Source organism: Ursus maritimus, unplaced genomic scaffold (genome assembly GCF_017311325.1).
Source record: "Ursus maritimus isolate PB19 unplaced genomic scaffold, ASM1731132v1 scaffold_23, whole genome shotgun sequence".
Classification (NCBI taxonomy): domain Eukaryota; kingdom Metazoa; phylum Chordata; class Mammalia; order Carnivora; family Ursidae; genus Ursus; species Ursus maritimus.
Genome location: NW_024424786.1, coordinates 3,245,771 through 3,271,996, shown reverse-complemented (window position 1 = coordinate 3,271,996; position 26,226 = coordinate 3,245,771). Strand labels below are relative to the sequence as shown.

Sequence of the window (26,226 nt, the reverse complement as noted above, 5' to 3'; positions counted from 1 at the left end):
GCCCCAAGCCCGCGCTCGGGTGTTCTCACTGAATCTTCGGAACACACCGGAGAGAAGAATGATTGACTCCAACTGATGGATGAGGAAACCCGGGCTCAGAGCGCTCTGTTTATGTAATGGGTCCAAAGTCACAGAGATAAATGGCCCACCGAGACCATGACCTAAGCCAATATTAGCTCAAGATCAGTGTTCTTTCCATCATCCATTTCAAATTCCTTTTCCCTGCACCCTTTTCACTCTACTGAGATCTACCTTGTGCCACTGGAGGGGGCGTCTCCCCGGCCTGCTGCCTCCATTGTCCTCACAGGACTGCCTTCCTCAAGGCCCTGCCCTGGTCCCAGAGCTCCCCCAGGGACTCACAGCTGCTTCCAGTTGCTGAGCAGAGACCCAGCTATAGCACCACAGACCTTTGCCTGACGACCCCAAGCCACAAGAGGTGATTCTTCGACCTCTGTCTCAAGTTGCTAAGAAGAGGTCTTGTGGCCACGGCTGGGCGAGGTCAGTGGTGGTGGCCCCCAGGGGGCTGGGGAAGAAAGCGTTCTACTCACTCAGCACACACTTGGTGATGGGCCCGAGTTATTTTATTTCCCCACCCTCCTGACAAACCCGTGGGGTTAGAATTATTATCCCGTTTTGTAGAGAAGAAAGCAAGCGTATGAAGGTTAATGGACCTAGAGACACAGCTGGTAGGGCTGAGGTTGAAAGGCAGCCCGGCCCGACTCTACACCCCCAGGCTGCTAATCGTGGGCAATCCTTGGCTGGGGACCAAGTCGTCTGCTCAGTCCAGCTGGCAGCCGGTCCACGTCGGCTGTTTGGGAGTCCCCGTGTGCCTCTGTGGAGACCAGCTGCTTCTGGCTGCCCTCACCTGTCCCTAAAAGCAATGACCCCACACCTGGTGAGGCCTCGGGGACCTGGACTCCTGGGGCTCTTGCAGGCCGGATGGGGTTGAACAACGAGCAGAGAGGGACAGAAGGCTGGGTGTGCATCCTGGCAGGCTACCTCTTAGAACCATGTAGCCTTGGGCAAATGACCAAAGCAGTCTGTGCCTCAGTGTCCCAATCTGTGAAAGGGGACGTCCCTGTGTCTACACCCAAGTTTTAGTGTGTGTAATGCAAGAACTTGCCTATAGTACTTAGTCCAGTGCCTGGCCCTTGAGCTATGAGTGCTCTATTGACAGAGCTCAGAGAAGAGAGGGAAGTGGAAGGAGGCCTTCCCGAGTAGACCGTACGTTGTAGCCTGCTGCCAGTCTGTGTTCTGGCACATGAGTGCAGGAAGAGCCTGAGCCCCGGCTTTGGCGTCAGCAGCTCAGCAAGGCCTGGCGTTGCCTTCGTCTTCAGCCTCCTGCCTCCCCTTCCCCACTGCCCGGTGCCCGGCCCAGGCCAGCCTCGGTGCCGGTCCCACGTGCACCTGCAGCTGCTGGGAAAGCCCGTCTTCAGTGGTTTGCACCGTGTGGTCCTCCGGCAACTTGTAAGAAAGGCAAGTTATTGAGCCCCGCCCCAGATTTACCGCATCAGTGACTCTGGGGTAGGACCCAGCCTTCTAGACGAACAGCCCCTCTAGCGGATCCTAACGAGCTCAGGTTTGAGACTCGTCGGTCTGCTCATCTTTCAAGCCACCGTACCCTGGAGCCTTTCTGATGCCCCTGACCGGGGCCCGTACCCGTGGTCTGTGTTGGCACACACTCTGAAGGTCTCTGGAGCCGCACCCAACGGCTGACATCACCCTGTCACCGTGTGGTCTTCCCCGCGTAGACCGGGAGCTCCCTGAGGGCTCCCTCCCGTTCCCTGAGCGGCCCCCACAGGCCCCAGGAGCCCCGAGGGGGCCCGAGGGCCGGTGGAACCGGGTGTGTGTGTGTGTGTGTGTGTGTGTGCCTGAGCTCCGCCACCAGCGGCTCCAGGTCTTGGCAGGAAGTTGCTGACCGTCTTCCAGCCGACACCACCTGCAGGGAGGCTGGGGGGCTCCACCGAGAGGCTTTTTCAGTAAGCCTTTATCACCTGCTAATGTCCCACACCTACATCGTCTGCTGTGTAGACAGGCGCAAACTGGGGCTTTCATCTTCTCTTCCCGGGTGTGCCTTTACTGGCATGTCGCTGAGTGGTTCTCGCGGCTTTTACGAGAACGGCAGTCTGGGTCGCTGTGGCATTGCTCAGCTGGCAGCTAACAGGACATGGGCCAGCCCCGCCTTCTTGTGTGGGGCGAACAGTGTGGATATCTCCACGGGCTTGGCCCCCTGGGAATCCGGCAGTGCCACGGCTGGCAGACCATGCCATAGAGACCAACCCCTCCACCTGTTACCGTCCCCTTTCCCTGGGCATGTGGCATTGAGTCAGGTTAGTCATTTGTATCCTGTCATCCAGGGGTGACACTATTCACCATGACAACCTAAGGGGCAAAAACCTCCCTACTCCGGAGTCCAGTGCCGGGGAAACAGAACCAAGCCAGACCCCACATGCTGTCCCGATACTCTGCTCAGCTGATGGATGTGACCATCTGAGACCCTCCCGGGGATTACAAGGCATGGTGCAAATTGTTCTCTGCAGATGCATTTCGGCCAACTCTGTAACCTGACTGAGGTCTCCTCCAGACCTTGGTGAGTTTTAAGGAATAGGAAATTTGGGGCAACCAATCCCTGCACAAAACGCCTGACCTAAGGCTGGGTAATAGGGCAAGTCTGAATCTGTAAGGACCTGGTAGAAGTTTTATCAATTTTCTAGCATCTTTAGGTATGCGCTGCATACCTATCTCTTGTCCTTGACTGGGAAATTTGTCTCCTGACCCCCAGCTCATATATGTCCTGGAGGAAGCATTTCCTGACCTCTCCTCAGATCGTTTAGGACCCCCGGTGCACTTTCCCAGAGTGTGCCGAGCTCACTCTTTCCTTGGGGTTTCTTGTTTAATTTCCATCTTGCCCATTAGGTTCCAACGGAGTAGAGACCATTTTTGCCTTGCTTACAGCTAAATCCCAGAGCCTGGCTCAGAACTTGGCATGCCGTGGATTCTCCTCAAACATTTGTTTTCAATAAATTACTTAATTTAGGAAATGAATATGGAACTACTGTACTTCCTTTGACCTTCAAATCTAATTTAAAAATCACCTCAAAGTATTTATTACTTCTATAATAAAAATGCTATTTAAAATGATGAAATGGATAAGAATACATGTGAGTTTTCTTTGGGAAATGTGAGGTACGACTAGAGTTCTTTAATTTGTCCAAACCATAGTAAAAATTCACATTCATGCTTTCTCATATGCCATGTCTTCCCATATATGATATTTTGTTAATTTGGTTTTATTTCTCTATTATGGGATTTAAATTTTTTTAAAGATTTTGTTTATTTGAGAGAGAGAGTGAGAGACAGAAAGAGAGAGAGCACAAGCCGGGGGAGGGAGGAGCAACAGATTCCCCACTGCACTGTCGCGATACTCTGGGATCATGACCCGCCCCGAGTCAAAGGCAGACACTTAATCAACTGAGCCACTCAGGTACCCCGGGATTTAAATTTTTATCAGTTTTCTAGCAAAGAGAGTTGATCTGGCTATACCATATAACAGAATACATTATAAATCATGGTAATTAAAATGGTGTCGTATTCAGGATAAGAAAGAAACAGAAATGAGTGGCATAGATTGGAGATCCCAGAAACTTTAGATAAGGTATTATACAAAACAGACTTCTCAAATTAGGGGGAAAAGGATTGTGCAACAGTGGGGTTGGGCTAACTTCACTGCAATTAAAAAATATATATATGGGATTCGCATCTAATCTCATACACCAAACTAACTAAATAAATAAAAAATCCTGAGCTAAATAGAAAGCAACCAGATTATAAGAAAAAAGTCAAGTGTACTGATCTGTTGGAGAAATGTTAATTTTCTCAGCTTTGAAACAATAAAGCAATCACAAAAGTAACTAATTGAATTATACACCAACTAAAGACATCTGTGTAATGAAACAACAGTGTCGAATTAGAGAGAGAAAAATGGCACGTTGGCAAAAACATCTCCGCGCAGTGTGACTGACAAACTGACTCTCTGTAGTAGACAGAGAGCTGATCCAGATCTGCAAGAAAAACACCACCATCTCAACAGATACAGGAAAGCTATCAACAGACGGTCCACACCAGAAAAACGAAAAAGGAAGAGCAAATGAAGACATGGGGACGTGTCTGGCTTATTTACATTCAGAGGCAGCGTGGTGTGTAGGGAAGAACAAAGGGTTTTGGAAGAGGCAGCTGGATTCGAATCTGGGTTCAGGTACTTGCTAGCTCTGTGCCCGGGGCTTTTACCCCCTTGTGCTTTGCAGTTACTAGGGCTGCAAAATGGGAGCATCATCATACCCACCCAAGGGCTTTGTGTGAGGAAACTGCTTACCATCGTGACCCGCTCATCACAGGACTTCGTAAACATTGATTTTCTACTCATTCAGCTTTTCCAAACAAAACTTCGAAAAACACCGTAAAAGGAAAGAGGCAGTAAGGGATTTTTATGCTCCTGCTAAGGACTTATTATCCCCTTTTAAAATTCAGAACCAAACCGTGTGACTCGGGTCACTGGTGAGACTCAAGTCGCTGGCAATTCAAGTCCCTCTGTTTTTCAAATAATCCCCAATAAGGAGCTTTCGAAGTTGCAGAAACTCCACGGAACCACGAGAGGGCGCCCGAGCCATGCGCTAGGCTGAAGCCCCGCGTGGGTGGAGGCAGGTTTGAGTGCGGTTTCCTGCCTCAGAAAACTGCTGATAACCTGGAGGCATCTAGGAGGACCCTGGTCCCTCTGGCCGATTCGATCTACCGCCTGCTCCTCCAGTCCAAGGCCAGTCTTCTTGGCAATCCTGAGGGCATCCGCGGACTGGGCAAGTGCTACAGGAAGCCAGGAAGGCCCTGAAACTTTGAGCCCCTATCGGACGGAGAGAGACTCCTCTGTCCTCCTGGGGACAGCCCCGGCTTGGGTGATTTGCGGGACACCGACCCTCCGGAGGCAGGATTTCTGGAGAGGGCGACCATGTCTCTGGTCCACCCTCCCCTCATCTGTCGGGAACACAGACGGTTGTCTTATCAAATACTAATTAAACAGAGTGGCTGGGAATCACGAAGGGCACTGCAGACCCTTAGGAGATTCAGTATGAGAATAAAAAATGATTTTTAAAAGTTCCAGTAACTCCTAGTATTCAGATGAAACTGGAGCAACTGGGTGGTGGAAATTCAGAATCGATTTGCAGGAAACCCGGTCACTTTCTACTCAGGCGCAGGAGGAACTAGGGAAGGATGTGGGCTTTGCTCAGAATCTGTCTTTTCTGTCTCTACCTGGGCTCTGGGCTGACAGAGCCGTGGCTTGATTTATTGAGCTAAACAAGTCAGCTGCTAATTTGTTCGTTCATGGCTGTCCTTTGAGAAGTGGTCCTGGGGAAGAAGATGAAGATCATTGAAAAGCAAGTCAGTTTCACAGGGCAGGACCTCACAAAGTAGGTCACCCCGGCTTTCCACTGGCCCAAGGGAGGCTGGAATCCCATTAACCTCAATCGGGTGGGCTCAGTGAGGAGGTGGGGGGGGGGCTGTTTCTGCAAAACAAAACTTGGCTGCGTGGAGGCTTCCTAATTTGACTTCCTAATGCGATTTGGAAGAGGGAAGGGGAGACTGGGGTATGGGAAAATCAAAGGAAAACTCCTTTCCCTTAACAAGCTGGTGGCACTAGGCGGAGGTTTGTGTGTTCGGGAGGTCTGATGTTTGCCATCGATTAATTCTGCTCCACGGGGGTCTCAGGAAGTCTGAGCGAAGGGTGAAGAGTGGGAAGGTGTCCCCAAGTATTTTGTGTTTTTTTTTCCCCAATTATTCAGAAAGTCTCTCCCATCTTAAAAAGAAGGCACAAACTTCATTGACTCTTGAATCTCCTGAGAGCTGCTGCTCAGTCTCTCGTCATCCCAGCAAACTGCACAGAAGACTTGTCTGTACACACTGACTCCATAAACTCCCTTTCTGTTCACATTTCACGCTGCTCGAGGCCTCTCACCATTGCTCAGCAGGAAGGAATCTCAACAAGGTCACTGCATTTCTTCATGTTGATCCATCCAACCAGCAATTCGCAGCCCTCATGCTCCTTGACCTCTCGGCTGCACTGGGCACAGCTTTCTTCCCTTGGCTTCCCGGATACCAAGCTTCCTTCCCCAGTCGGTTTGCTACTCCTTTTCTGTTTCCTTCCTTCGCAGGCAGGTCCTCCTCAGCATTAGATGTGGGAGCTCCTTGCGACTCAGCCTTAAACCTTTGCCTTGTTCTCAGGCTCGCTCTCATCCGTGACCTTGGCGTTGATTGTCTACTACTCCTTGACAGCTCCCAGATTTTATATGTTGGCACAGAATTCTCCCCGAGTTTCAGAGCTTTATAGTTAACCGTCAACACCTCTAGCTGGATAACTTGAAGGCATCTCTAACATATCACACCCAGAACTGAGCTTATGGTCTTTCCCACTGAACTTTGTTTACTGTTCTAAACCTTGTAAGTGGCCCCGCCAACTTACTAATCTAGATCTCTCGGCCTCTTCCCCCTCCTTATGCGTCCTATCACTGCAGCCTGTGGGGCTCTACTCCCCCGCGTCTCTGAGATCTCCGCACCTCTCCCATCTCCACCACCATCCTTGTCAAGGTCACTGTGAATTAGAGAATTCTCCTCACTGCTCTTGCTTCATCTGTTCTTAACCTTTTCATATTGGAGCCAGAGTGTTGTTAATTTATTTTTTTAATGCAGATCTGATCGTGTTGTCATCATGTTAAAACCCTTCAATGATTTCCCATTACTCTTAATGTAAAAATCAAAATCGCTAATGTTGCATGGCTTGGCACCACACCAAGTTCACCTGTGATGTCTGGACCTAGTTACACCACAACTGTTTAGTACCTTAAGTATGCTGATCCCTCCTCAGGGTCTTGACCCATGATGGTCTCTCTAGACTTTCTAGAATGTTCTCCCCTTGCTTTGCTTCTTCACCTAGCCAACTCCTATTGATTCCTTAACTTTTAGCTCAATTCCCATCCCTTAAGGAAGCTTCCTCTGACCTTCAGGCTGGGTCAGGGTCCCCTTCACACACTCTCATGGCACTTTGTATCTCTACTTCGCAGACACATCACAGTTGTCATCATCTGGTTAATGTCTCTCCGTCACCAGACTGTGAGTTCATGAGAAACTCTGGGCTGCTCACCGCTGTATTCCTAAGCACCTTTGGCAGTACTTCCCTTTAGAGACCCACCACAAATGTTTGTTGAGGCAATGAAATGTTTCAGTCATCCTTGACAGAAGGACACAAGCTAAGTGAACATCAAGATTCTGTTTTGTTTTGGGGCAGGAGTCAGGCAGTTTGGTTGTGGTCACATTGTTCATCTCATGCTGGCCCGAAGTCTGACTGGCAGATACATATGTTTTGATTGATTAAAAAATGGACACTGAATGAACTGTTACTTAATTGGAGGGACTCTGTTAGAAGTGAAGGACACAGGTGGCAGAGGCAGCTGGTTGTGTTGGAATTCGAGTTCCTCGACCGGCGGAGCTGGATGCTGAGGTTGGACCTGCCATGGAACCTCTGAGCCTCAGTCTTGTCTGTGAAGTGGGGCTCAAAAATCCCTACCTCGTGGGGCACGTATGAGAATGACGTGGGATAAGGAACAGAAGCGCCTAGCAGGGTACCTGGCACACAGTAGGTACTCAAGCAGGGGTACCTGGCACATAGTAGGTGCTCAAGACAAAAAAGGTTAGTTCTTGGCTTTTTTCTTTTTCTCTCTTCTCTCTTTCCTATCTCCTTCTGGAAGCACCTTGCTTTACATTTTCCTAAATCCAGGCTCGTTAAGGGAAAACTGGGCTCAGGCTTCCTTAGGGTTGTCAACATGGGCATCCACAAACTCTGGCCCAGATGCTCCCAACCCTTCCCTGGCCTTGAGCCCCTGCCTGCTTAGAGGGCCGAAGGTGAGGACTCCTTCACATACAGGTTCTGGGACCTGGGAGCAGCTGAGGAGAGCCTGAGCAAACAGGATTCACAGTGGACCTTTTTTTCTGACTGATGTTAATTGTGTGAAGGTTGCTCAGGGCCTCTGCGAATTCATATCAGTGTTCTTTTTGTGGGACAAGCCTGGGACAGACAAATGCCCACCCACCAGGGGAGAGCCTGGGGCATCAGGGCCTGCCTCTGTTGCTTCTCCTTGGAGGGAAAGGCGCTTCCAGGGCTCGGCAGGTTTTCAATCACTCCGGTCCCAGCTTCCTTGGAGGAGATCACAGCAAGCTAGGCAAGGCCTCCATGCAGCCAGCTGGGCTGCCCTGGGTCAGCTGTCTGTGTGGGCCTCTCTCTTTCCTCAGGTCTCCACACAGGGCCTTAGTTCTGCCCAGATCTGGGCCCCTCCAGGGCAAGGAGAATCCTTTCAGACTCAGCCCTGTGACGCCTCCTGAACAAGGCCTTTGTGACCTCTCCCAACCTTCAGCTGTGGGAGGGGGTTGTGCCCCTTCTCTGGTTTTCTGGAACCACTGAGATCCTCATCATAACATTTATCCTCTTGGCGCGTACACGGCTGCCATGATGATGTCACTTATATATATTCTGATATATGGTGCCCCCTAAATGTGTGCAAAGGGCTGCTCTGGAATGGCAGAACTCTGTTTTTTGTCCACCTCCCCCCAGCTCTCCCCCCCGGGCATTCCACAGGGTGGGGACTGGCTGTATAGGGCTGGCACATCGTGGGGAATGAACTACTAATTTACTGAATGGTTAAAGAGGTGGGCACCAGGTGCCTGGCACGGCGCCAGCTTCCTGCTCCCCGCTGGTCCTGTGTGAGAGCACCTCCTCCCCCCACTCCTGCTACGTCGTCCTATGCTTCCCTTCCTATCATTTGGAATTTGGTTTTTCTCCCACTGAGCAGAATCCCAGCGTTGCCCGGGTTGCTGCTGTCTTCATCAATGCCATCATTAGTGTAGAGACTACTCCAGAGACTAGCTGGCCGAGCCTTTCTTCATAAACCACTTTCATGTGGCTGGTGAGAACTCTGCTCCAAATCTTCCATCCTTAAAGGAGGAGTGAAACCAGGGCCCGCTCAAGGAGCTGCGTGGGATTCAGTGCAGCTGGAGTGAGGTGCACAGTAGGGAGGAGCAAGACGTGAGCCCTGAGGAAGAGGCAGGGGATGGGGTGTGTTCGGCTCCCGGGGGCCTCACAAAGCAATCCTGGAGGCTGAGAGGTCATGGCGGGATTCTAAGGAGAGGAGGACACAATCAGATTTGGATTCTTAGAAGATCACTCCAGTGACAGCATAATGGAAGAGGGAAGAGTTGAAATAGTCCAGGTGAGAAAACAGGGTGGTTGGAACTAACAGTGGGGGTCAGGTGGAGACTGATTTGTGAGATATGAAGAAGGTATAATCCATAGGACTTAGTGACTTTTTTTGCATATGATGAATTCAAGGTCCATTTTGCATATGATGAGTTCAAGGTCCATGTATGCCCGCCACAGAGAGGTGTCCAAGAAACCGATGGATGGATGATCTATCTACTTACCTATCTACATATCTGCCTACTTCCTATGTACATACATATCTGCCGGGGGGAGTGGTTGTTTAGACAGCCATCAGCACACCCTTGGTCACCAAAATGCAAGGGAGGATGAAATCTTGACGGGACAGAGTAGACAGGAAAGAGATGGGGACTGACAATGGAAGCCGGGGGGAATCGAGTTTTCCGTGAGTCAGACTGGGCCTTGGGTAAGTACGCCTGCGTGTGAAGGCATGTTTGACCTGTGCTGAGAACATGAGTGAACACGGAATGGTTAGTCATGATGTCTGGTTCTGTGGTATTAGAACCACTGGGGAAACAGAGACCAAGCTTGTTTCCCTGAGAAGATATGGGCAAGTATGGTACCCCACACATGGGCGGTGCACTGGACCTGCTCATCCACCCGAGAGGTACCCCTGACTTTACCGACATAACTGGCAGGCGGTGGCCAGGAGCTGGGGGGCTCTGAGTACAAGGCTAGGACAGGGCCGGGCATGGCCAGGGTCTGGTTGCTACTTACACATTGAGAGGCTGCCAGGCTGGCCACTGAGCTTTGGCTTTGATGACGGTGAGGACCTCATCACTCTGCAAAAAAGGACCAGAGATATTTAGTGAGGAGAGCCAGGCTCCCGGGAACCAGAGAGTTGTGACATGGTGACACTGTCCACCCCACTCCCTTACCTGCCGCTGCCGCTCCACCTGCCCGGGTGTGGAGCCATCCCTCTCCAGGGTAGGGCAGCCCCGGGTCTCAGCAATCCCAGGGGCTGGGGGGCTGAATGACCACTGTGTCCTGTGTGTGCTGCATGCTGATGGGCCCCCTGAGCCACACGTTGGTTTCTGGCTCCATCCACCCCTCCCCCACCATAGCCACAGCTTAGACCAGCATTCTGCTTCAGATGGCCAGACTTCTGGAGGGCAGGTCACGTGCTCTGCGTTCAGGCACTGGCTACACGAGGAGCTGCAGTGTAGCCAACACCCGCTCCAGAGGACTGTCCTTCCCGAGGCCTCCCCTGCTCTTGAGACCCACACGCCTGATCAGACTCCCTTGGACAAGGAGGTCAGAACAAAGTCGGGGGCCAGTACCTCTCATGCCCCTCATATTATTCTGCTCTATTTTTCTTTGGACAATGTGCAGCATGGGAGCTTAAAATGATTTTTTTGAGGAAGAATTTGATAATTAGCATTTTGATGGAAAGCATTAAGTCATCCTCGAGGGGCAAACATCAGAACTTTGTTGATCTTGCTTAACTCTACAGTTCGTTCGGGTTTTTATTTTCAATCACACATCGGGACAGAGGAGCACCATAACCTTTTCAAGGCTTAAGACTTCCACAGGCCCAGATTTGGCTTTGGCTGGGGACCTTCCCTGGAGTGGATTCAGCTGGTCCTGGATCTCCTCTTCCCCTGGCTGGGCCCAGCGGGGCTCAGACCACTGTCCACTATGCCAAGAAAAACCCAGAATGTCATCAGCTGAGGAAGGAAGAACTTTGTTGCCGACTGAACAGGTCCCCGAGTTGCAGGGGGCAGAGACTTGCCTGGCTGGCTTACAGCTCTGCCCTAGTCCTTAGAGCCATGCCTGGCTTAGTGCTTAGAACATGCTGAGGGTGAACTGGTGAACTTCTCAGTTGGTGGGTACCATGCCCAGAAAATCCCACAGCCCTGAGGAAACTGGAAGGAGGTCAGAGGTGTCCCCAGACTCAGGCCCAAAGACTATGAAAAGCCTTCTGGCCTGGAGCACCTCACCCGCAGCCCATGGGGTGGGGGACCCTCAGAGGACAGGAGCTCAGCCAGATCCAGCTTGGTCTGCGCACCCACAGACGGTTTTGGGGACAAGCTGGCAGAGCCTTGAGCTCAGGCGTCCCTGACGGTTCCCTCTTTTGGTCAGAGGAAAGAATCTTTGGAAGCAAAGACACCCCCACATTCACATGGCTGCAAGGAGAGGATTTCTAAGTCCCAACTGAGTGGTTTACATGGCTCACGGGAGACCTGGTTATTGGTTGGGAACGTCTCCCTCACTCATTTCTAATAAATATCTGGTGAATGGCTGAGAGAGGCTGTCTAGCATGAAGTCACGCGTGAAACATGACGCCAGCACCAGCTCTCCTGTGACCTGGTTCCTGTCTCATCTCATATGTCCCATGTCCTGCGCTGAGCCCTGTCTCTGATGCCAGAAGCCCACTCCTCCTCCAGCTGCCTCCAGTCCTCCATCCTCCCACCCCTCACAGCGGCGGGCTCCCAGATCCCCTGCACTCACGGTCTGCAAGTCCTCTGAGCCCTTCCACAGCTTCCACACCTCCCTCCTTCCCCCCAGCGCGCCCTCCACGCTGCTGCAGATCCAACCACCCCCAATCCCTGCCTCAGCCCTTCAGCGGCTGCCCACAGCTTCCATGATAATGTCTAAATTCCTGAGTCCCCTGCATGGTCTTCATCATCTAGCTCTGGGATACTTGATTTTCCTTCGATTTTACATATACAGAATATTGCATAAGCAGAATTGTACATGCTTACTGCAGACAAATTTAGCATCCCAGAAGCACACAGTGTGAACGTGGAGCACATTCCACCCCAGCATCTACCCAGCCTTCCGCCTCCTTCTCCAGAATGTTACAGTTTGGTGTGTATCGTTCCAGACCTTTCACTATGCATATGCAACGACGTGTGTGTGTGTGTGTGTGTGTGTGTGTGTGTGCACGCATGTGCACGTGTGCACGTTAGCTGGAGCTCTTCCCACAAAAACTGCATCATACTGAATAACTTACTCTGCACCATGCTTTAAAAATTTTTCCTTAATATCCTATCATGGGAAACTTTCCGTGTCAGTAGATAGGGCATTATAGCAATCCTTTTGTTGATTTTAGTGTTGGAGATCTTCCAATTATGGTCAACCAAGTGAAGACGTATAAAAGCGAAATCCAAGATAGGAGAGCTGAGTAACGAGATACTGTCTGATGACAATCCCTTCGCCCTTGAAGAAATACTTTACTGAGAAGTAAAATCAATGCGGGTGGAGTTAAGATGGCCACCAAGTTAGCTGGCCCTGCAGACTTACCTTGCATTATCATGAGATCTTGGTTTTCAAGTCCCAACTCATGACCTATTGATTTTACTTTTGCGGTATATCACTCCACAAAAGTTGTTTGGGCCCTCCATTAGTGTTTATTTATGGTGATGAAATTCCCCCTGTAATTTTGAGAGCTACGGAGGCTCCGAGGATGGTGGACCCACGCGTGTGGGCGTTGGATCAGCTTCTTGCTGTAAATTGTTTCATCTGGTGGTTGGACGCCAACTGCATGGTCCACAGCGTGTTTTTCCTTGTTTGGGATCATTTGTGTTTTTCAATCATATAAGGAAGCAGGAGCATTATGGAAAATTTACTTCAAAAGCTAAACATTTTTGAAGCATCAGAATGCTCTTGGTAGAACCTGAATGCTGCAGGATTGGAGGGTGTCTGGCTTGTCTGTTCATGGCCGTATCCGGTGCTGTGGATACTCAGCAAGGCCTTTGGTGTAGAGTGGAATTCCATAGCGTGGACGTTCCGTGATTTACTTAACCAGCGTTATTGGTGGATCTTTGTTTCCACACTTGACGCTATGATGAACACTTGCATATGTATTTCTTTGTTTCCAAACCCAAGGCTTCCTGTGTTATAGATTGCCAGGAATGGTTAAAAGATGAAGCAAATTTATAATTTTGGTAGGACCTACCAAATTGTGCTCCAAAAACCTGTACCAATTTACACCCCCGCAAGACTGTATATGTGCCCATGTTGCCACAACTTTGGGCTCACTCCGTACTATCAAGCTTTTTAGTGTCTACTGAGCCAGCGGGTGGGAGAGGAATGTGTTTGGGAGCATAAACTCTAGAATCACATCTCAGTTCAAATCCAGACCCCACTGTTAGCTAGCTAGCTTGCCCTTTGGCAAGACTCTTGACCTCTCTTAGCTTTCTCATCTGTGAAATGGGATTTAAAAAGAGTCTCTCTCCTGGGGCACCTGGGTGACGTGGTGGGTTAAGCATCTGACTCTTGATTTTGGCTCAGGCTGTGATCTCAGGGTGGTGAGATGGAGCCCCGGGTCGGGCTCTCTTTCCCTCTCCCTCTGCCCCTCCCCCCCTAAAATAAATACATCTTAAAAGCAAAAACAAAAAGAGTCTCCACTACATGAGGTTGTTGGGGGACTAAATGACATAATTCACAGAATGTGTTAATACCGGTCCCGAATGAGCATATATTAGCTACTATTCTTACTCTCATTTACATTCAGGCCAAGCTGGTATGAGAATCAATTTGTACTGCTAGAGTACAGATTGTGAAGCACATAGCTGCGTCTCTAAACCCACAAAGCCTCGGGAGAACACTCCCTCACTTAAAGCCAAGCTCTGAGTCTCAGGGAGCATATGATGGAGGTTTATGTAGCTGGGTGAGCCTCGGATGGGGCTGCTGGGGGGGCTGGGCATTTTCCATTCTGAAGAATGAAGGACTTAAAGTCAGAGTAAGCAATCCAAACTTTGGACTTAAATGAAAAGCTTGTTTTAACAAGTCTCTAAGGCACAGAAAGGATCTTTCAAGAATCCTTAGAGCCCTTCTACATCTCCCATAGGACTCCTTTCAAACCAAGTATTTCAGGGTATTCACAGTTCTTGCCTCTTCTGGATGACATTAGCACTTTTCCAGAGATATGCCAATTAAAATAAAAAGCCCCAAAGAAACCACAGGTCACTCATGTCCATCTTCATGGGGGATGAGTTCTTTCGTTTTGCTTTTGGTAAAAATATTGTGAAGATATTACAGCCGTACCCAGACTTCAGAGGCCCCGACACCAACTGGGAATCACACAGCTCCCAATGGGCCACAGGCTCAGGTCAGATCTGGAGGAAGGAGGGTCGTGTTGGGGGGGAAACAGGCCAGGGACAGGTTGGAGGTGGAAATCACATCGGTATTAGGAGATATCAAGTCTGAGCAGAGCAGAGAGTAAGAATGTGGGTGTGAGGGATCGGGCAGGGGCTGGTGTCAGAACCAACCCCACCCAACATTGACCCTCCCATGCCCTCCAGAGCCAGCACCCAATGCTGGAGGGCTCTGGGCATCTCAGCCATGCCCACAGTGAAAGGCCAGGGTCTGTAACCTCCTCTCCGCCTTGTTCCTCACCTCCTCACCTCCTCTCTGCCCTCTGTGCCCGTGCCTGCCTGAACCCTCACCTCCCAGTCCCGAACCACAATCTCTTTCCTCATCCTAAATCCCCCTTTGCTGCTGCAGGCACTGAGCATGTCCTGCCCTAGACCTACAGTCTGGGAGTCAGTCCAGATGACCTGCCTCCTCCCCGCAGGAAGAGAAATGGGGCGCAGTCCATAATCAGAGAGGGAAAGTGATCAAAGCAAGTAGAAATAACAACAGTAACAACAGTGATCTATTGCTTCGATGTGCTAGGCATCTCGTTAATTACCTTCATAGAGCATTTTATTTAATCCTTATAATACATTTGCAAGGTAGGTAGGTGTACACGTTTTAATCCTCAGAAACACATTTATTTGGCCAAATTAGTTACCCAACTGGTCAATGGCAGAGCTAGAGTTCAAACCTCAGTCTGACTCTGGAGACCACACTTGTCACCCTGTCACCCTGTGCAGCCAGGCAGAGGGAAGCTGGGAGGCTGAGCTGTGGTACAGAAAGGCCAGACACTCGTGGAAGGTCGGGGCACCGCTGCTCACCCGCACCTCTGCTGGCCCAGGGCATGTCCTAGCCTACTCTGAGCTCTGAACGTTACAGCTGCACTTGGACAGTGTTCATGATACTGGCGGTGTTAATGCTGCCCCGAGAACTGGTTTTGATGCCGAGCAGGGGAGGCACAGGGTTCTTGAGCTGGAGAGGAACTACTCCCAAAGGGGGGATCCCAATGATATTAAATGCACATGCAGTGATCCACATACTCGCACAGAGAGCCCCCCACCCCATCGCGCACTTCCTTGCACTCATCAGCTTGTTTCTTAGGAAAACCTTTGGGAATAGCTATCATCTCATTTTGCAGACGACGAAACGGAGGTTCAGAGAAGTCACGTGACTTGGTGAAGCCCACCCAGGAACCATGGTTCCCACATGGATACGTCTGACTCCAAAACTCCTGCTCTTTTCACTTGGCCCATTCTTCCTCCATCTTGCTCTCGTCCCTCTTCCATTTTGTTCGTTTTTCAGCAAGAGCATGGCTGCCCCTGGCTGACAGTTTGCCCCAAAGAGTCCCTGCTTTGAGGCACAGGGTCACCCAGATCCCTCTGTGAGGGCTGTGCTGGCATCTTATGTAAAGACTCTGGCGCACGGTGCTTGGCTCCATTGTTTGCTTCTCTCCTTTCCCAGAATTCCCACTTACCACCCATAAAAAGTATCAACCCTGATGGCTTCCATGTCTGAAGGGAACTTTTCATCCCTTGGTGGGCGTCCTGGTGATGAGCAGCAGGAAATGAGCCGTTTTATGAGGTGATAATGGAGCCATGAGCATCTTTAAAATCAATTGTGCCCAACGTCATAGTTTCCCATCGTTTCGACAGGCTTCGGGTTTATTGGGTCATAAATAAAAACAGATGGTTCACATTGGTGGTGCTCTCCGGCTCTCCCGTGGGCTCATGAGGTCCACACTGCCAAACTCTGAGGTAGGCAGGCAAATGGTTCCCATTTCTCAGATGAAGGAACTGAGATGCCCCCTTCCTCTGATACTGCTCTGGGCGATCACCAAACACCTCACCGCTGCCAAGGGTCAGTGCCCAGCTCTTCGCTTCCATGACCCCTCAGCAGTGCTGGACACAGCTGGTCCCTCCCTCTGCCTTGAAGCACTTTCTACCTGGCTCTGGCACCTGCCGCCTCTCCATCTCTTCTCACCTCACTGGCCGTTCCTTCTCAGCCTGCCTTTGAGACCCCTCTTCATCCATGGGTTCAAGCCCTTGATCCTCTTCCACATTGCTTTACCATTTCGGCTTGTCTCATGCTTTAAAATATCACCATGAAAACACTGATGACAACTGAAGTTTAATCTTCTACCATATGTATCAACTGTTGAACATTTCCATCTGGATGTCGAACTGGTGTCTCAAACTCAAACTCTCCCCAAGCCTGGCTGGCCCCGCTCTCCCCGGCCCATTCAATGGCAATGCCATCTTTCTAGTTTCTCATCCCCGATGCTTCTTTCTCTCCCACTCCACATCTGATCTTTAAGCCATCCTGTCAGCTCCACTTCTAAAGTGTATTTGGGAGCTCACCACTGTCCCTCACCTGCCTTGCCACCACTGTGGTCCAAGCTGCCATCACTTCTCACCTAAATGATTGCCACTGCTCCCTGGCTGGTTTCCCTGCCTCCTCTTTGGCCCTCCTCTGGGCTCTTCTTCACCCAGCAACCATGTCATGCCATTCCTCTGCTCAAAATCCTCCAACGGCTTCAACCCTCACAGCAAATGGGGACCTTCCATGGCCCCCACGGCCCTCCCTGACCAGCCCCCCGCCCCTGGTCACTTCACTGACGCTATCCCTTAGGGCTCTGTCCCTCGCTCCGCTTGTTTTGGCAATTCTGGACAGCTTGTGTGTCCTCGAACACGCCGGGCACGCTTAGCACTTGCTGTTCTCTGCGCCAGGAACGCCGTCCTCCAGGTATCGCAGCACCCGTTCCTTGCCTCCTCCAGGTGTTTGCTCAAACGCCACCTTCTCTTGGGGTCTTCCCTGACCCCACTACTAAAAATAGCAATCCCATGGGGCTCCTGGGTGACTCGGTTGGTTAAGTGACCCAGTCTTGGTTTCGGCTCAGGTCATGATCTCAGGGTGATGAGATCGAGCCCCGTGCTGGCCTTCGCGTGGAGTCCGCTTGGGGTTCTTCCTCTCCCTCTGCCCCCCCTCCCCCCACCCCCTTACCCCGTTTACGTGCGTAAGCTCTCTCTCTCTTTCTCTTGCTCTCAAAAAAATAATTAAAAAATAATGGCAATCCCATGCTGGCTCCTCAACGTGGCCTGCCCCCATCACACTATCTGATAGTATTTTCTTCATCACATTGGTCACTGTCCGATACACTATCGACTTTGTTATTTACTCTTTTAAAAAAGATTTATTTATTTATTTTTTCAGAGAGAGAGAGAGAAGAGGGAGGGAGGGAGGGAGCAGGGGGAGGGGCCGAGGAAGAGAATCCTAAGCAGATTCTGAGGACCATGGAGCCCGATATGGGCTCCATCTCATGGCTCTGAGATCATGACCTGAGCTGAAACCAAGAGGCGGAGGCTTAACTGACTGAGCCACCCAGGCGCCCCCCCACCCTTTTTTTTTTTTTTGAGAGAGAGCATGTGCACAAGCAGGGAGCAGAGAGTGAGGCAGAGAGAGAGAGAGGGAGAGAGAGGGTCTCAGTGCAGAGCTGGACGTGGGGCTTGATCTCACGACCAGGAGACCATGACCTGAGCGGAAATGAAGATCGGATGCTTACCTGACTGAGCTACCTGGGCGCCCCTGCTTATTTACTTCTTATGGTCTATCTCTCCCTGGTAGAATAGGGGCCCCCTGTGGGCAAGGGCTTTCCTCTGTTTTGCTCCATGCTGTACTATCAGTATTTAGGACCATGCTTGGAACGTGCTCAAGCAATATTTGTTGAATGAATGAAAGGCTGTGAACAGGAAGGGCTGGTGTCCTCTGAGGCTCGGTCCGTCAGCACTTGGTGAGCCCTAACAGTGTGAAGTGAAGCTCAGAGATCTCAGCACGGAGCTGCCGGGCCTGGGCTCTGGCAGGGCAGGGGAGAATGCCAGCCAGCCAGCTCTGCTGGAACTGCCTGAACTGGAGGGAGAGGGAAGGGCCAGGACAAGGGGCTGCGTTAGGAACCATGGTCAGAGCTCACAAATTCTGAGTATGCCTCTGGCAGACACCTAGTGACCCGGGCTGGCCATGCATAAGGGCCCCAGCGAGCCTCACCCCTGGGGCAGCAGCTGCCATCACAAGCCACTGTCTGATCCGCTATTTCAAAGCCAGAGAGGGTATCTGAAGCCCATTCACAGATCCCCAAGAAGATGATGTGGTTGCACAGAAGCATTTCAAATTCAATTTCTTTTTAGTTCTTTTCAAACACAGCCTGTAATTCCGATGGGAAAATTGCATAATGCCTGTAGATAACCGTTTTCCCATGAGACGGTTTTGTGAAAGCAGCTTGGCATTTCTGAAGCCGGAGGGGAAGGGCCCGTCAGAGCCCCCTGGGTCTGCCCCACTGCCCCTCCACGTGCAGCTGACTCTGGCAGGTGGGGCGCTCTGAGGACGGGCATCACCCCGTGACCTGCGAGAGAGGGCTTTCCTTCTGTGTGCTTCTATTAGCCACAGGCATCGATTTGGCTTGTCCTTTGGTGACCGAAGTGTCAATCCTGGGTTTCACCTCATTTTCCGGACTTTTTCGTTTTGTCCTTTGTAATGCTCATGAAAGTCCGCCCCAGGGAGCAGAGGGAGCTGGGGAGGTTGATAGGGAACATCTGTCTCTCCATCCCACCAGCCCCTCTCAACCTGCTCTCCCCAGGCCCTCTTCCCCACCTTCCACCCCGTCTCCAGCAATCAGAAAAAACTACGTGTCACGGCCAGAGCAGAGAAGTAGAAAAGGGGCTGAGATTCTGACATCGCATGGGACAGGGTACCTTCAACAGAAGCTGTCTGCTTTTGAACGGGCAGGGGTTGCAAGGAAGCCCAGGCCAGGCCCAGCTGAAGGTGCCTATGACATAGCCTGTAAGGGCAGCGCCCCAACCCTCCACAGCTCGGCACTGGACACCCCTCGCCCCTCTTCCCTGCCTCTCCCACCCCCCACCCCACCCTCCTCTGAGGACAGCTCCAGTCCAGGTCTGGTCCCAGAAGCCAGAGGGAGAGCAGGGGTGGGGACTGCATCCTCCCTGTGCCACCAGCATTGGCTTGGGTTAGAGAGGTGTGCAGGGGATGATTAAGGGATGAATAATGGGTGAGTTAATTAAAAGATTAATTAATGACAAACTAGAGGAAGCCTCTGGCCTGTGCAGCCCTCCCGGGGGTCCGAGGGCACTTCTTCTGAGTGCTGCGGGACCGGGATGTCGCCAAAGGGTCTGCAAACAGGACAGTGTGACTTGATTGATATGCTCAGAGGGCTCTGTGGACTGCTGCAGGAGAGTAAACGCTAGTGGTGCACATGGGGGGGCAGCAGGGGTTGGCGGGGGGCAGGCAGGGGGCATCAGACCAGGAGAGAGCAAGGGGAGCTGAGGAGACAGTGGAGGCAAGGCATTATTTTAAAGAGAGACGCAGAAGGAGCGCTGATGGATGGGGGTTGTAAAACAAAGAGGGGTCAAGGATGACTCCAGGGGGAGGTGTCTTGTCAGCAGCTGGATATAGGGGGCTGGAGTTCAAGGGACAAGTCCAGGCTGGAGATATAAATTTGAAAGGCATCAGCTTATAGGTGGTAGTTAAAGTTACAGGACAGAGAAGCTGGGGAGTAGGCAGAGGCAGAGAAGAGGGTGAGGATAGCAAAGGGCCTAACACGGGACAGCCAGTGAGGCAGGAGGACACTAGGTTCTGCTCCAGGGCCTCTTCAAAGCTCTTGTGCTGTTCCCGCTGTCCCCCTGCTGCCCCTGCTACCCCACTGTCCCCTGCATCCCCACTGTCCCCTGCATCTTCACTGTCCCCTGCTGTCCCCACTGTCCCCTGCTCTCCCCACTGCCCCCTGCTCTCCCCACTGCCTCCTGCTCTCCCCACTGCCCCCTGCATCCCCACTGCCCCCTGCATCCCCACTGTCCCCTGCTCTCCCCACTGTCCCCTGCATCCCCACTGTCCCCTGCTGTCCCCACTGCCCCTTGCTGTCCTTTTTGCTCCCCGCTGCCACCACTATCCCCTTGATACCCCCACTGTCTGCTGTTGCCCCCACTGTCCCCTTGCTGCCCCACCGCTGCCGGCAGGCTCCCTGCTCACTGCTGCCACCGCTGCCTCGCTGGTCACTGCTGCAAATGCAACCGAAGCTGGTTTAGGAAAGACAAGCGGGCGAGGCAGTACAGCCAGCAAGCCCAGACAGCTCTTTGGAGGAGTCTGCTGTGCGGGATATCGAGAAAACCGGCAGTAGCAGGAAGGACACATGATTATTCTTTAAAAGATGAGTGACGGGGCGCCTGGGTGGCATAGCGGTTGAGCGTCTGCCTTCGGCTCAGGGCGTGATCCCGGTGTTATGGGATCGAGCCCCACATCAGGCTCCTCCGCTATGAGCCTGCTTCTTCCTCTCCCACTCCCCCTGCTTGTGTTCCCTCTCTTGCTGACTGTCTCTATCTCTGTCAAATAAATAAATAAAATCTTAAAAAAAAATAAAATAAAAGCTGAGTGACATGATGGCACGTTTGTATGTGGAAGGGTATAATCTAATACCAAAAGAGAAAGGGCTGTGGTGGGAGAGAGGGTGCACTTGCAGGAGTGGGGTCCTTGAAAAGGTGAGAAGAGGCCAGAGCCAGACCCAAGATGGAGGGGCGGCCTTCCAGCCAGAGCAAGAGGAGGGAAGAGCAAGGCTCGGTGTGGTGGCTCCTGATGGCTGAGGTTATGGGCATTGCCGGGAGTGGGGGGGGGGTGGCTAGCAGATCCTGGAGGAGCATGCACCCTCTGCCAGACTCCATCATGGGGGCTGGAGACGGAGCCAGGAACAAGAGCGATGCCAATCCCTGTCTGGTGGAGCTTTCCTTCCCGGCAATGAACAGTTACAGCGTGCCACACTTTGATGGGCTCTCTGGGGACCAGAAAGCAGGGGAGGGTGTGAGAGAGGATCAGGGCCGCAGAGATGGGGATGTGAGGACGGCTTCACTGACAAAGCCACTCAAGTATTCTTTTTTTTTTTAAGATTTTGTTAATTTATTTGAGAGAGAGAGAGAGAACACATATGAGCTAGGGGAGGGGCAGAGGGAGAGGAAGAAGCAGACTCCCATAGAGCAGGGAGCCTGATTCGGGGCTCGATCCCAGGACCCTGGGATCATGACCTGAGCCAAAGGCAGACACTTAACCGACTGAGCCACCCAAACACCCCAACACGCAAGTATTCTGAGATACAGGTGCTGATGCAGGTGAGGAGGGCCAGGTAGATGCTCTGTCAGGATGAAAATTACCTCACCTACTAAAAGAAGGTCTTTAAAATGAAAAAAACAAATAATGTAACCATATTACAGGATGTTAAAGAGAAAAAGAGAGAGTGTGTGAGAGATGCAAAAAGAAATAACCCATATAACCCATAACCCAATAAGTCAAGCAGAGAAAGACAATTATCATATGATTTCTCTCATCTATGGAACATAAGAACTAGGAAGATCGGTAGGAGAAGAAAGGGATAAAGAAAGGGGGGTAATCAGAAGGGGGAGTGAAGCATGGGAGACTATGGACACTGAGAAACAAACTGAGGGCTTCAGAGGGGAGGGGGGTGGGGGAATGGGATAGACTGGTGATGGGTAGTAAGGAGGGCACGTATTGCATGGTGCACTGGGTGTTATACACAACTAATGAATCATCGAGCCTTACATCAGAAACCAGGGATGTACCGTATGGTGACTAACATAATGTAATAAAAAAACATTTTAAAAAAAAGTTAAAAATTGAGCTACTCTATGGTCCAGCCATTGCACTACTGGGTATCTACCCCAAAGATACAGATGTAGTGAAGAGAAGGGCCATATGCACCCCAATGTTCATAGCAGCATTGTCCACAATAGCTAAATTATGGAAGGAGCCGAGATCTGCCCTTCAACAGATGACTGGATTAAGAAGTTGTGGTCCATATATACAATGAAATATTACTCAGCTATCAGAAAGAATGATTTCTCAACATTTGCTGCAGCATGGACAGGACTGGAGGAGATAATGCTAAGTGAAATAAGTCAAGCAGAGAAAGACAATTATCATATGGTTTCACTCATTTATGGAACATAAGAAGTAGGAAGATATCGGTAGAAGAAAGGGAAAGAAGAAAGGGGGGTAAACAGAAGGGGGAATGAACCATGAGAGACTATGGACTCTGGGAAACAAACTGAGGGCTTCAGAGGGAAGGGGGGTGGGGGAATGGGATAGGCTGGTGATGGGTAGTAAGGAGGGCACGTATTGCATGGTGAACTGGGTGTTGTATGCAAGTAATGAATCATGGAACTTTACATCAAAAACTAGGGATGTACTGTACGGTGACTAACATAATATAATAAAAAAATATTATAAAATTGAAAAAAAAAGAGAAATAACCCATAATCCCACTGTCCTTGCCTAGCAGCTACGATCAAGTCATTGTTATATTTGTATGTTTTTGTTACATAGTTGAAATCCTAGCTCTCTGTCACACACACACACACACACACACACACACACACACCCATTTTCCTTACCCCTACCTTTTCTTTGCACAAGAGTAGCTAGATTATTATACAGACGAGTACACAAACTGTCTGTGCCCTGCTTTCTGCTTTAGTACACTTCAGAGATGGTCTTATTTGTGATACAGCTCCTTTAATGATGACTTCAAAGACCACAGAGCAGGACTGCTTGTGTGATGCAGTCGGTTAAGCGACTGACTCTTGGTTTCAGCTCAGGGTGTGATCTCAGGGTGCCCCGCACTGGCCCCCTGCTCAGCACAGAGGCTACTGAAGACTCTCTCTCTCCCTCTCCCACTGCCCATGCATGCTCTCTCTTTCTCAAATAAATACAATCTAAAAAAAAAAAAAAAAAAGACGACCGTAAAGCAAAGTAAAAAAAAGATACAAAGCCTATATATGTGTGTTTTTACACTGCTGTATAGTCTTTGGGCTCATTATTAAAAGAGCTATATCACTAATGAGATGATCTCTAAAATACCCTATACGGAATTAGAAAGCAAGGTAGAAGCTTCAGGTACTGTCCTGTCAGCCTGTTTTGCTGGGTCCTTAAATATAATAACATTTCACTTCATCGTCTCCCTTTGTCCACTGATTTCCATAAAAAGCTCTCAAATTATTAAGTAATGAAGCTCCAAATGATCTAGATGGTGGAAAAAAAGGCGTGCCTGAAGGTGCTCAGAACGTTGGCATCAAATAGGATTCCAGAAAGGCTGCTTTCTGCAATAGTCCTATTTAAATGCAAAGGACAGTTGCAATGAGCTGTAAAAGCTTAACCCTTCTCATTCCTGAGACCCTCTACCCTCCATGTCCTCACAGAGGTTCGGGGACAGATTGGGGAGGTAACAGGAGACCTTGTGCCTTGCCGCTGACACTGCAGGGGTGTCCCTCCCGGGAATGTGAGAGGCTGGCCTCTGCCTGCCTTCCCTGGCTAACATGTTTCCCTGGCCGTGAAAACCAGCTTCTAGTTATAACTGTGGCATCGGGGACCAGGAATTAAAGAGCAGAGTGGTGGGATAAGTCAGACCAACATTCAAATCCTGGCTCAGCCACTTACATGCTGTGTAAGTTTGGAGAAGTCACTCATCTTCTCTGAGCGGATTCCTTGTGTATAAAACACGGATTTATTGAGCTCTTTTTACAGGTCAGAGACTCTGCTGGGCACGGGGCATAGGGCAGTGGACAAGATGACAAAGTCCCCGCTCTTGTGGGCATGTCCTCTGGTAGAGTAATCATAGTATGTGAGGATTGAGGGAGATGGCGTAAGTGAAGGGCCAGGCGAATGGCGATGAAAGGGTCACCGTGGTTACTTAGTTACCCGCGCATGTCTCCATGCCCCTTCCTTCCGTGTAGTTGTCCACTTGTGGCCACTTATCCCTGTCCCTTCAAGCAACTCCTCCTTTGAAAGGCCTAATATATTTTTTTTGAGTAGAAATGTGTATATTGAAGGTATACAACACCATGTTTTGATATACGTACATAGGCCTACCTTGGGAGTACCGTGGGTTCGGTTCCACACCACCGCAATAAAGCCAGTATCACAATAAGGGGAGTCAAATGAAGTTTTTGCTTTCCCTGTGCATATAAAAGTTATGTTCACACCACCCTGAATTCTGGTAAGGGTGCAATAGAATTATGTGTAAAAAACCAATGTGCATAATCAAAAAAATACATTCTTGACAAAAAAGGCTAACCCATCATCTGAGCTTTCAGAGAGTCACAATCACTGATCACCATAACAAACATAATTGTAGTGAAAGAGTCTGAAGAGAATTACCAAAAAGTTACCAAAAAGAAAATGTCCGAAAAGTTGGCAAAAATGCCCAAGATGCGACACAGAGACATGAAGTGAGCAAATGCCATTGGAAAAGTGACGCCGAAAGATTTGCTCAATGCAGCGTTGCCGCGAACCTATTTGTGAAAAAAAAAAAAAAAAAGGCAGCATCTGGGAAGCACAGTAAAGTTAAGTGCAGTAAGATGAGGTGCGCCTGCTCCTAGTAACATGGGTACGGCGCTCAAGCCCATTATCACAGTCATCTCTTCACATCGTTGCCTTTTTGTTTTTTGGGGGGAGAGCGCTCAAAATCTACCCTCTCAGCCAATTTCCAGTATACAATACAGTATTTTATTTATTTTTTTAAAGATTTATTTATTTATTTGAGAGAGAGAGAGAAAGAGGGAGCACCAGTGTGGGGAGGAGCAGAGGGAGAGGGAGACAGGAATCTCAAGCAGACTCCCTGCTGAGCTTGCTGCCTAATGTGGGGCTCGATCCCACGACCCTGAGATCATGACCTGATCCGAAATCAAGAATCAGATGCTTAACCCACTGAGCCACCCAGGCGCCCCCAATACAGTATTTTAAACTATAGTCATGGTGCTGTACATTAGGTCTCTAGACTTACTCATCCTACGTAACTATCACTTTGTACCCTTTGCCCAACATCTTCCATTCCCCCACTTCCCTGCCCTGGCGATGCCTTCTTGTTACCCCTGGATCCTCTTTTTCCATCACCTCAACCACGTTGCATTATTAATATTTGCATGAGTATTTGTTCACTTATGTGTCTTTCCCACCAGAAGGTATCAAGCAAAGCACCCATCTTTCAGGGGGTGTTTAATCAAATATACCGAATGTCCAGTAAATGAAAGTTTTATTCTCCCCATTCTCTTTCTTTGAGGGTTATATGATCTAGCAGTGCAGGCAACTCCAGCAGCCGGGATGCGTGTGTGTTTAGGTCCCACTGCTGCTCTGTACGACTTTACCGAGGAACATGATGCTCTCCCCAGATCCCTCCTCAGCGGCTGGCAAAGCTGCGAAAATGCTGCCCTTAGTTGTCAGTTCTTTCTGGGGATTGCATTGGCTGGCTAAAGCCGCCTCACGTGAGTTGGCAGAGGTCTTCCTTGGGCTTGCAATGCAGCTCAGCCTCTCCTTCTGCCCATTTCTGACTGCCACCTCTCCCCCGCCCCCTCGCCACCCCCGGTGTGGTTCCCAGGAGCGGTCCCTAACTTCACGCATGCCAATCTGGACTCCGCCTGCTGCTCAGAGAGCCCAGCTGCTTCAGTTAGTGGATAAAGAGAGGCAGAGTTAGCATATCAATGACATTCTCGCTGGGTAAAGCCCAAATGATATGTGCGCCCTCAGTGGGTCCGTGGTCGGAAAGGTGAGTTCGGCCAAGGGACCCTGGTGTACAGGCACAGCCTGAAGGACCCAGTCAGGGCAGCCAGCCTCAAATCTGGATTGTGAGCAGTCGATTTCAACAAAACAGCATCACCCACCATGTTCAAGCAATGTTCCTAAATAGCATTTTAAAAGGTTTGTGGTTTGTGTTAGTATTATTATCCTTATTTTGCTTTTATGGTCATATGAGAGCTATAAGTGTAAAGAGT

The 26,226-nt window shown here is 50.3% G+C and overlaps 1 protein-coding gene across 1 annotated transcript in view; it reads right to left on the bottom strand.

The window, feature by feature from the left end:
* SPON1 (spondin 1) overlaps positions 1 to 26,226 on the bottom strand; it is a 254,714-nt gene that overhangs the window by 19,075 nt on the left and 209,413 nt on the right. The window contains exon 7 of the mRNA XM_040638841.1: positions 10,031 to 10,095. Within this exon, the coding sequence (XP_040494775.1) occupies positions 10,031 to 10,095 (65 nt within the window). The remainder of the gene's footprint in view (positions 1 to 10,030; positions 10,096 to 26,226) is intronic.